The 12675-nt window shown below is 36.7% G+C and overlaps 1 protein-coding gene across 1 annotated transcript; it reads right to left on the bottom strand.

Moving 5' to 3' along the window:
- Window positions 1–1598: 1598 nt before the first annotated feature.
- On the bottom strand, window positions 1599–4183 carry LOC104223777 (leucine-rich repeat receptor-like serine/threonine/tyrosine-protein kinase SOBIR1). The gene has a single exon (XM_009775278.2). It carries the CDS (start codon window positions 3687–3689, stop codon window positions 1779–1781), a length of 1911 nt encoding a protein of 636 aa, XP_009773580.1. The 5' UTR covers window positions 3690–4183; the 3' UTR covers window positions 1599–1778.
- Window positions 4184–12675: the final 8492 nt, after the last annotated feature.

The following is a 12675-nucleotide window of genomic DNA, read 5'->3' as shown; positions in this document are numbered from 1 at the left end:
TCAACCTGTAGCTGTGATGAGTGATAGCAAATCTGCTATGCAAATAGCTGCTAATCCCATTTTTCACGAGAGAACAAAACATATCGAGATCGACTGCCACTTTATTCGAGACAAGATTAAATGGGGAATGGTACAGACAATCTATGTGCCTACCAGGGATCAACTAGCTGATCTGTTGACTAAGGGCTTAGGACAACAACAACACTTGCATTTATTAGGCAAGCTGGGTGTGCTCAATATATTGCACCCTCCAGCTTGAGGGGAGTATTATCAATACAGATGGAATTGTATTTGTGCACATAATTAGTTAGTTAGTTAGTTAGGTGGTTATTATCTGTCAATTAGCTGCCATTAGTTGAAGTAGTTAGACTATATATGCGTATACCTACTGTAGCTGAAGCAATGTAACAGTATCATTTTTTCAAATCCCTTTCTCTCTTCTCTTCTCTGCTTTCTCTCTAAGTGCTCCCATGGATGAACACTGTTCTCATCCAGAATTTAACAAAGCACCAATAACTAGAAGTTTGATCTTCTTCTTCAACTACTTATTCGGCTTAGTGTTTGCTTTCAGTTGAAATTATATCTGCAGGCCCAGAAGGTGCATTGACATCTGCAGGCGATAGAAAGAGAAACAACTCAATGGAAAATAAGTTTATTTGGAAGAGTAACCTTAAGTTGAAGGTAGGTAATTGCAGAATAAGGACAGGTGGTCTGATGAGTGTCGGCCTAAGGACCAATTTCCTAATGTCTATAACTTGGTGTTAAATCAAGTCTGATGGCTGATTATTTCACTGAAGGCGGGTGGAACTTCCAGCAAAGATGAGGCTTTAACGACTGAGAGTTGGATGAAGCTGTGGCTTTATACAGAAAATGCAGGAAATAAAATCTGAAGATAGTAAGGAGGATATTCAAATCTGGCGTGTTAATAAAAAGGGGTGTCTTACTGTGAAGTCTTGCTATGATAGGTTACAAAAACAGTCAAATGAATATGAGAAAATCTGGCCGTGGTAGTTAATTGTGGAAAACTCAAGCTCCAACAAAAGTTGCTTGCTTTGGATGTGTTGCTGCATATGATGCTTGTCTAACTAAGGAGAGGGCTTTAGTCTGTGTGAATGTTCTGTTGAAAGAGTGAATCATTTGTTGGTGCACTATAAACAAGCATGGCTGATATGGACCCTTGTTTCTTAATATTTTTCTAATTTATTGGGTGATGCCAGAAAGCTTCAACGACTTAAATGTTGGCAAGGGCAAAGTTCGGAAAGAAGACTGAAGAAGTTAAGAAGCTGGTTCCATTATGCAGCAATCATTTGATCAATATGGCATGAGAGAAATAAAGCTGATTGCTGCTGTAAAGTTTAGATGTTTTCATAATTTGTTGTGTGTTGGCATAGGGGAGAGTCTGTATTCAGCAATTCTGATTACCTGTCTTTTATGGGTTCCATATTATTGTAGTAATCATGTAATTTTTCAAACTTTATGGTACTACTCTTTTCAATAAATACTTTACCTTATGGAACAGAAGATACACATTGGCATATTTATCTAGTTTGAGGGGAAGCAGATACACATAGTGACAATTGCTTTTTGAGTTTAGTAACTTCAGCAGAAAAGTGGAAAGAATACCATTAAGACTACTTTAGTACAGAGATTTGATTTACTTTGTATAAACCAATTACAACAAAAACTTAACTTGCAAAGTCTCCATCTTGGAGATAGTACAAAACACATTCTTAGTTACATAAACCAACTTGTTCATTATTGCAATATCACGTGCTTACTTAATGCTTGATCTGAGTTAACATACACCTAACATCCTTACTGTTAGGCCTCTCCTTTGGATTTTCCAGAGTACAAAAGCAAGCTATCTTGAGAACCAAAAGCATTTGCTCCTCAAATCCAGTTCCTATCAGCTTTGGATCAATTGCCCTTTTTGGATCCTCAGAAGTCATTACATTTTTCAGCCACTTCACTAAACTCATCTCAGGCGTGTGCTGGAAAAATTCATCTGATGGAAGCTTTCCTATAACCAGCACTGCCAACACCACACCAAAGCTGTATATATCACACTTATCTGTAAACTTCAGTGTCTGATGGTATTCTGGTGCTATATATCCCACAGTTCCTGCAACATTTGAAGTCGTAATATGTGTATGGGCATCTGGAAGTGCTTTTGCAAGTCCAAAATCAGCAATTCGAGCTTCCATATCATCGTCAAGAAGGACATTTGCTGGCTTTAGATCTCTGTGAATTATGCATTGACTGTGGTTTATATGGAGATACTCAAGTCCAGCAGCTATCCCTACTGCAATTCGGTGTCGTCCCAACCAATCTAATTCCCTTGTCCCTTCTGTGACTTGCTGGAGGATATCTTGTAAGCTCCCATTTTTCATATATTCATATACCAAGTAATGGCAGTCTGGCCTAGGCATATGTGCCAGTAAGGGAAGCAGATTCCTGTGTCTGATTTGACCAAGAATTTGAATTTCTGATTTTACCTGTCGCATTTTCTTGTTCAAAGCCTTGGTATCTTCCTCGGTGAGTTCTGCAGCATCCATTGGGGGTTGTATAATCTTCTTTATAGCTATAATCTTCCCATTACTTCCTGGTAACTCAGCTCTATAAACTTCTCCACATCCACCTTTTCCAATCATTTCAAGTGATGCTACTCCATCTTCTTTCTCTAAGAAGGCCAAATCCTCGGCTTTCTTAATCAGTGGACTGTATATTGTTAAAGTTCCATCAGTCTTTCCCTTTCGGACGAAAAACATTACCAGCTTAAAGAGAACTGATAAGAGTACCGCAGATATAGCTCCTGCGAAAGAACCAGCAAAGAAACCAAGAAACCACGCTCTGACTTTCCTTTTCTTCCTGTTATTACTTTTATGGATTGGAGCGACACTATGACTCGGTGCTGGAGCTGGGGCATTTCCTGAATTGGAATTAGGTGCCAGTGCTGATATCTGATTTGAGCTTGTCGAATTTTCAGCAAGAATGTAACGTTTTGGAACGAAGGTGTTCCGATCCAAATCTGCTGACAAGTGCTCAACTTGACTCATAGCAGGCACAGGACCTTCAAGAAAACTGTTTCCTGAAATATTAAGGAAACGGAGATTTCTGAAAGATTTCAAAGAAGGGGGTATTTTTCCAGTGAACATGTTATCAGCTAAAGAGAGTTTTTCTAAGTTGGGAAAATACTTCAAGAAGTTAAGATTCCCAGACAACTCATTTGAAGAAAGATCAAGAATTCGAAGGCGGAGTAGAGATGATAATTCAGATGGAACTTTCCCAGAAAACAGATTGTTTCCAAGGTCAAGGACCTCCAGTTTACGGCATTCAAGAATCTGAACTGGGATTTGGTCAAAGAGTTGGTTGTTTGGAAGAGAGAGTTCTTTGAGCTCAGAAAGTTTTCCAATGGCAGGAGATAAAGTTCCAGTCAATCCATTGGATCTGAAGTCAATACGGGTGACTCTCAACAATTGTGTTCTGTTTGCCTTTCGCCTTTCACAGGATATTGTTGCAGAGTTGCAGCGTAGAGCAATGCGTTGACCTTGGATGCCCAGGTCTTTTTGGACAAGCAAAAGTGCAGCATGATCTCGTGGATAAAGATTCAGTCTTGCTTGAACAGCAATCAGTAAAAAGGCGAAAAGGGAGAAGAAAAAGAAGTGGATTTGTGAAGCAGTGAAGGCCATTGAGGTTCTTGTTTTTCCGGCAGACCGGAGGGAGGAGAGACACCAGTCTGGTGGGTGGATGGTGGATAATTTTTTAAGTGTTTGATTGATATCTTTATGAAGGAAAATGGCTGGCGGCTTTGTGTATGGAAAACGAGCGTAGACTTCACAAGTCAAGCTGAGAACGTGTGGAAAATTTGCGCATGGGTCCAAATTGCATTAAAAAAACAATGAAATACGTTCTCATGTATTGACTGTTGACTTTTCAACTTTGCCCTTGGCACACTGTGCCAAGTCTTGGGATGTTTCTTCTTCTGTTTCTAGCTCCGTGAAACAGTGTAAAGGGACTTGGAGTATCTTGTCTTTATTTATCACAGAGGGAAAATTACAGTGTCAGATTATTAGAGTTAAACTCAAACAGGAAACCTTTAAGGTTGTGCGTTGTTATTTTTTTTAAACGAGATATGTTTGTTGTTTTGAACATTAGTGCAATAGATAGGAAAATTAATCATGTTTGTCACATAAATGTTATATCGGGTCCTAGTTTATCACTCTAGCTGGTAAGACTGTTGTGTGAGCTAGCGCAATCATACGCTTTCCAAATTTAGTGCATAAGAAACTTCCATCTTTATTACACATGTAAACACAAACACATTGTGGTTATTTTATGCGGTACTTACTGATAGCATTTTCTTCGTTACACATTAACAACACACAATCATAAGCGTTTTCAAGATTTTGATAAGATGGGGTACTATTATAAAGAAGTGGATCCAAAATTTATAGTTAATGAGTTTGACTTTTAGGTTCTTACCATGAACTCTTTACACTTTTAAATTGATACGTTTAAAATTTGGTGGTAATAATCATTTGAACTCATTGACTATATGCTACATCCTTCACCTCTGCTAATTTAATATAGACATCTGATTTAATTATATAAAATTTAACGATGATGACAGATGGAAAACATGGATTTCAATGTACAAACTTGAGAATTTTGAAAGAATAAACTAAACAAAAAAAGGAAAATTAAAAAATATTTAATTAAAATGCAAGAGGGACTCAGGACATATTCATCCCGTATAAGTGGACCCAGTCAATTATAAGATATTTTTTTCAGTTTCAGTATATGTGATCCTATTTTCTTTTTGGTTCGTTCCAAAAAGAATGGTCCCTTTCTTAATTTAGAAATAATTTAGATTAAACTTTCAACTCTACCCTTAATGAGAATCATTTATAACCACACAAATACTTTGGACCACAAAAATATTCTGGACCCCTTTTTGACTTTTAAAACCACAAATTCTAAAAGACATTCATTTTTTCTTAAACTCCCATTCACGAAACGGCGGGGTACTTCTATGTCTTTTCAAAGTTTCTGCCAATTCTTTGCCGTTAGATTGTTTACATCCTTTGCATCATCTTTCGTTGACTGAAAACTAAACTTTTGTTTCTCTTTTTCTTTTTGGTGGTTTCTTCTTCTCTACCTTGCCCCACAAGGCCACAACCCATTAATTGGTTAGCGATCTTTTTCTTTTTTAAAAAAAGAGGTGAATTGATTATCCCCATTATAGTTTTTCTTCTATTTTATTTTTCCTTTTTCCGGTGAAAGGTGAAAATAGTAAAATTCCAAAAGGATTGAAGTTGTATGCGCGTGTAGAGGCGGATCCAGGATTTAAATCTTATGAATTCAACTTTTAAAGTTTTTAGTATTGAACCCATTATATTTTTAAAGTAATGGGTTCATATCTACTATTTTTGTAATTTTATTGAATTTTTACCCATAAATTTTTACTTCGCGTCAAAAGTTATGAGTTCCGTTGAACCCGTGTAATACTACACTACATCCACCACTGTGCGCGGGCACTTAAAAAAAAGATTATAACTATTTCGTTACGCTAATTTTTCTTATTATCACATCAAGATTACTACTAGGAGTTATTTGTTTTAGTAGGTCAATTTTATTAAATGGTGTAAAAAATCTATATACTAGTGCACAAAACGTAAATACAAGTTGTAAAACAGGTGAACAAGAATATTGTTGGATAATATAATGAGATGTTATTCCCAACGTTTGCAACGGGAAGACGTGACTTTTATGCGTCTTTTATAATGATGGACTTGAATGTTAAAGAAAATTATGAAGATTTTATTATTTCCAATATAAAATTGAGGGTAAATACAAGTCTCACAAGTGAGAAAACATTACTACAGGCTAGAGTTGACTTGTCTATGTAAGAACTTTTCCAGTTCCCACCTCAATTCAGCAATTATTAACCAAAAAAAATAAAAATAATAGCCTTAGTAGGTGTCGATTTTAGAGTCCGGAACCAAAGCGTAGTTTTTTGGGACTCAAAGAACCATAATATATATAACACGATATTACACCGCGCTATACCTTAACGACATGTTTGCCGTTAAAGTATAGCGCGGTGCAATACAGAGCTTTATTTGAACTGAAATGGGCGAGAAGATATAGCGTCCTTATGTAGGACGCTAAAGTATAACGCCCTACATAAGGACGCTATACCTATATAAATAACCGTGCCTTCTCCTTCCCCACCAAACCAGAACGCCTCCCCTCCCTCCCTCCCCCCTCCCCATTTTTAACGAAAAAAACTCGGGTGGAGCCCACCGGTCCAACCAAAAGTGTAGATTCTCGGCCCCACATTGTATTTAAGGCGTTATCTCATAGTGGGTTGCTTGTTTCGGTTCCAAATCACCAAATCTTTAATTTTCCAAAAAATTTAAATTGAGGAATTCCGACTTATTGTTTGTTAAGACTCATGTATAAAAAATGGCTATTAGTTGTTTTTACTGTGATATATATTATTTCATGATTATTTTGCGATTTAATTAATCTGTTATTTTTTATCCGAATTATATTATTAGTGTGATAAAAAAATTAGTAAAATAGAGAAATTGTTATTAGTTATTAAAAAATATTAATTAGTTAATTTTTACTTTGGTATATATTTTTTCGTGATTGTTTTGTGATTAAATTAATTTCTTATTTTTATTCGATTTAGATTAGTTATTTGCTAAAAGATTAGTAAAATAGATAAATTATTATTTTAGAAATAATTAATCTTATTTAGATGTTATTGTTGTACATATATGAATATGTGTCTTTAGTTCTGCCACGACCCAAAATCTCACCTGTCGTGATGGCGCCTATCGTGGAATTAGGCAAGCATCAACTCGACATCTCAACACAGTAGAACTTTTAAATAAAGGCGGAAGCAGTTAATATTAAAGAAATCCTTTTAAAATAGAATATAACTCTAAAATTACTATACAATCCATCCTCAAAACCCGGTGTCACTGAGTGCATGAACATCTAAATGATAACAACATCTGACTGATAAAACGCTATCTGAAAACACAGAACAATACAACATGAAAGGAAAGGAGAGTCAAGGCCAGCGAACGCCATGCAACTACCTCAATAATCTCCTAAGTCTGACTCCTCAATCAGCAACCGCCGTGACCAGAAGTGTCTGGATCTGTACACGAGGTACAGAGGGTAATGTGAGTACACCAACTCAGTAAGTAACAGAAATAAATAAGGAACTGAGAAGTAGTGACGAGCTATGCAAATACAGTTATCTCAATAACTTTCAAATAAGAGTAGTCATACTTTCGATTTAATAGTTTAGTCTCATCAGTGCGTATTCAAATAAACCAGATATCAAATATTCCAGAAATATGTACGACAGGGACAAATAGCAACTAAGTGTAGCAATTAACTGAAAACAAATATGGCCTCTCAAGGCAACAATTACTCATCTCATTTCAACAGCTTAATCACTCGGCTCTCAGCCCTCAATAATCATACTCAATAGGTACTTGCGCTCACTGGGGTGTGCAAACTCCGGAGGTGTTCCTTCAGCCCAAGCGCTATAAACTGCACGGACAACTCACATGCTATCATATACCTGCGCTCACTGGGGGTGTGCAGACTCCTGGAGGGACTCCTTCAGCCCAAGCACTATAATCTGCACGGACAACTCACGTGCTATAATATAATATTTGGATCCGCACAGACAACTCACGTGAAACACAGACAACTCACGTGCTATAGTATTAATATCTGGATCCGCACGAATAACTCACCTGCTGCACGGACAACTCACGTGCTATAGTATCAATATCTGGATCCGCACGGACAACTCACGTGCTATATTATTAATATCTGAATCTGCACAGATAACTCACGTGCTGCACGAACAAGTCACATGCTATAGTATTAATATCTCACAACTAGGCCCTCGGCCTTACTCAGTCATCAATCTCTCCAGTCTCTCGGACTCTCAAAAATCATATAAACAGCCCAAACAGAAGTAATATCATGTATCAACAATAAACAGTAAGAGACAAAGGCATAATAAGAAAGAAAAGCTATGATTAAGTATAAACAGTAATTTAGCAGCTAATTCAACAAGTACACGACTCTCAGGTCTCAACAGTGATCACATAAGGCCTAAACATGATTTCTAACATGAAGTACAGTCAATTTCTATGAAAACAGAGGGAACATGTATTAAACAGTAGGCCAATTGATTCCACAGTCTCGCGGGATGGACCATGTCATAATCCTTACGGCGCACGCCCACACGCCCATCGATCACCTAGCATGTGCGTCACCTCCAATATAGTCATACGATATGATGTCTGGGGTTTCATACCCTCAGGACCAGATTTATAACTGTTACTTACCTCAATCCGAGCAAAAATCTTACTCTACAATGCCTTTTCCGCTCAAATCGGCCTCCAAATGTCCCGTATCTAGTCACAATTAACTCGATTCATTCAATACATATTCTAGGAATTAATTCCATATGAAAATACTAATTTTCCAACAAAATCCAAAATTAATCCAAAAATTGCCCGTGGGGCCCACGTCTCGGAATACGACAAAACTTATAAAATACGACAACCTATTCAATTATGAGCCCAACCATACTAATTTTACTCAAATCCGACTCCGAATCGATGTTCAAATCTTGAAAATTCATTTTTATGTAATTTTAGAAAATTCCTCCATTTCTCTTCAAATATCAATAATCTAAAGCCAAAAATGAAGATTTATTCATGGAATATAATCACAAAAGAGTCAAGAACACTTACCCCAAGTTTTGTGGTGAACTTTGCCTCTGAAAATCGCCCAAACCGAGCTTAGGAGTCCAAAAATGAAAGAAAACTCGGAATGCTCGTTATGCATTGTCCAGAATTATTTCGTGGTACTGTTCACGCGTGTTACTATTCATAGATACTGTTCACAGATACTATACACGGTCTACTGTATACGGATACTGTTCACGCAGGTGCGGTCACTGTTCACACGTGCGAAAAATGCAGAAACTGCCCAGAAAATTCCAGTATATAAATACAAGTCCGAATTGATCCGTTAACCTTCCGAAATCCACCCGAGGCCCTCGGGACCTCAACAAAATACACCAAAAAGTTCTAAAACATCATACGAACTTAGTCAAAACCTCAAATCATATCATAAAATGTTAAAATCGTGCATCACACCCCAATTCAAGCCTAATGAATCTAAGAACGTCCAACTTCTATATTCGATTCCAAAAACCTATCAAATCAAGTCCGAATGACTTCAAATTTTGCATACAATTCATAAATGACATAACGAAGCTATGAAAATTTTCATAACTAGATTCCAACCCCGATATCAAAAAGTCAACCCCCGGTCAAACTTCCAAACTTAAATTTCTTATTTTCGTCATTTCAAGTCTATTTTAGCTATGGACCTCGAAATAAATATCCGGATACACTCCTAATCCCAAAATCACCACATGGAGCTATTGGAATTATCAAAAATCCATTCCGGAGTCGTTTGCTCAAAAGTCAAATCTCCGGTCAAATTTAAAAAATCTTTAGCCTTAGATTTCTAGATTCCGTTAAATGACGATAATTTGATCTAGGGACCTCCCGAATTCGATTTCGGACATATGACCGAGTCTCAAATCATGACACGGTGCTACCGGAATGGTCAAAACTTGGATCCACATTCGTTTGCTCAAAAATATTGTCCGAAGTCAACTCAGTTGAGTTTTAAAGCTTTAATTCACAATTTAATCCATTTTTCACATAAAAGCCTTCCAGAAAATTATACGGACTGCGCACGCAAGTTGAGAAATAATTAATAGCGCTTTTCAAGGACTTAAAATACTGAGATGATTATTTAATTTAAAGATGACATTTTGGATCATCACAAGTTCCCTATAGTGGTATCTTGTGCCCGTAATTTTAATGTAGTGCTCATATTTGTAATGTTGTGCCCTTTAGCGTAGTATCTTTGTAGCTATTGAAATTAATTATTTAATTATCTGTTAAAGCCAAAAATATCTGAACAAAGTTGATAGTTCAAACAAAAACTCTCTCGAATTCTAGTCAACAAACGTAAGAAAATAACATTAGAAAACAACAATATTTGTCAAACTAAGTATTGTTACATGAATATTTAATATTTAAATCTTATATAGTTATGAAAATTAATTATTTAATTTTATTATAGTCAAAAATAAGTGATTAAAAAATAAACATATAAAATAAAAAATAAACATATAAAGTAATAAGCTAACATATAAAATAAGAAACAAATATATTAAATAATAAACTAACATATAAAATAAAAAATAAACATATAAAATAGGAAACTAACATATAAAATAATAAAGTAACATATAAAATAATAAACTAACATATAAAATATAAAATTATAATATAAAACATGTTTCAACCTAATTAACAATATTGTAAAAATATCGAATAAATTTTAATATTAAATATATTACAATATATTTAAAGATGTTAAGCAATGAAAAAGAAAAATACTTTAATTAATGTTGTTCAATTTACAATAATCGTCATGGAGGTTCTGCTTGTGCATCCCGAACCTACATCACTAGAGCTATTGTTGCTACAGGTCGAGCATAGGTCTTCGTACATATAGGAGGGGCAATGTTTGGCTCAGACATTTCGCGCTAGACGAATAGACAATATGTGGGACTTTCTTAGGGCCCACCCACTCTATCCCCGTATCGTTAGATGCCTTCAGGATATGGGTTTCTATAGCATCATAGAGATCGGCCGGTTGCAGTTGGGATAGTCGTTGATCACGGCTATAATAGAGCGGTAGCGATCAGAGACGCACATGTTTCATTTACCCATTGGCGAGGCTACCATCACACTTCAGGATGTGGATGTTCTTTATGGGCTGCCGGTATTGCACCACACTATACTTTAATGGCAAACATGTTGTTAAGGTATAGTGTGGTGCAATATCGCGCTGTATATATTATGGTGCCTATTTTTCCACCTATTATGGTTCTTTGAGTCCAAAAGAATCACATTTTGGTTCCGAACTCTCGATTTTATAGTTTGGGAAAATCATTACCTCGATTTGAATGTAAGTCAGGAAAGAATATTTTGGATGCCTTGGTGGTAAGGGTGTTTAACGGGTGGGCCGGGCCGGGCTGGGTAGGGAAAAGTTGGAACCGTCAGGGTTTTGAACTGGGCCAGTTAGGGGTTACCAGGCTTAACGGGTTCGGGTTCATCCGGGTAAAAAATGAACCGTAAGGGTTACGGGTACAAGGGGCCGGGCCGGGCCGGGCTGGGTTAGTGTTATTTTTAATTTTTTAAAATATTTTTATAACTATTGTAGGTTATATTAATATAAAGTAAAAATACAAAGAATACAATGAAGATGAGAAAAATTACACTTATAAATTGCAAGTGCTACATTTATTTCAAAATTCAAACTTACAAATTGAAAGGTTTACATTTAACAACAAGTAAATTAACGATAAAAAGAGTAAATTCAAAGGTTTTGCATTGCCTTAGTAAGTTCTTCATAATCAATATGAACTGATTGGCCTTCTTCTGGAGTGTTAAATTCAGATGGGGTACCATGTGTTAATATATCTCCAAGTTCCCCATCTTCTGGGCTATCAACATCTTCACATTGTTGTCTTGCTTCGCTACATGCACTCTTTAATGCAACAATTGAAATTGGCACATTCAGCACGTCCCGAGCCATAGCGGAAAGAGCAGAAAATTGCTTTCCATTCTCATGCCACCATCATAACAGTGAAAATTCCTTTGTGCGAGGCTCTTTTTACTTTTGCAAGTAGAATTGAAGTTCATCAATGTTCCTGATACTGGTTTGAGTATTACAAAATGTAGAAAAAATATTAAAATTATCAAGGCCTTCATCATCATCCACACTTGTAACGACCCGACTGGTCGTTTTGAGCAATTGCCCCCGGTTCGGTAGTTTAAGGTCTCGAGCAGCTTCATAATATGTGTATCGACTTGCGTGCGTGATTGAATTCAGTTAACGGATGATTCAGAGTCAAATTGGAAAAAGAAAACTAGTTTTGAAAATTTAAATGGTGAGAATTTGACCGGAATTAGACTTTTGAGTAAACGGCCCCGGAATGGGTCGTGGGTGATCTCAACAGCTTCGTATGGCGATTTTGGACTTAGGCGCGCATCCAAATTCGGATTTGGAGGTCCATAGGGTAATTTGAGGTGTTTCGGCGAAAGTTGGAAAAGTTGAAGTTTGGAAAATGGCGAGGTTTGACTCATAGTTGACTTTTGTGATATTGGGGTCGGAATGCGATTCCGAGAGTTGGAATAGCTCCGTTATGTCATTTTGGACTTGTTTGTAAAATTTGGCATCATTCCAGGTTGATTTGATAGGTTTCAGAACGAGTTTTGGAACTTGGAAGGTTTGAAAGTTCCTAAGTTCGATTCATGGTGTGATTCGTCGTTTCGTCGTTGTTTGATATGATTTGAGATCTCGAGCGAGTCTGTGTTAGGTTATATGACTTATTTGTGTGTTTATACGGGGTCCCGAGGGACTCGGGTGTGTTTCGGGTGCGTTTCAGATCATTTTGGGCTACTTTGGATGCTGATTATCTGATATCTGGTGTTATTCTTCGCGTTCGTGAGGAGCCTCTTGCATTCGCGAAGA

The sequence above is a fragment of the Nicotiana sylvestris genome, chromosome 6, assembly GCF_000393655.2.
Source record: "Nicotiana sylvestris chromosome 6, ASM39365v2, whole genome shotgun sequence".
In the NCBI taxonomy this organism is placed as follows: Eukaryota; Viridiplantae; Streptophyta; class Magnoliopsida; order Solanales; family Solanaceae; genus Nicotiana; species Nicotiana sylvestris.
This window is presented reverse-complemented; position numbering and strand designations above follow the sequence as displayed.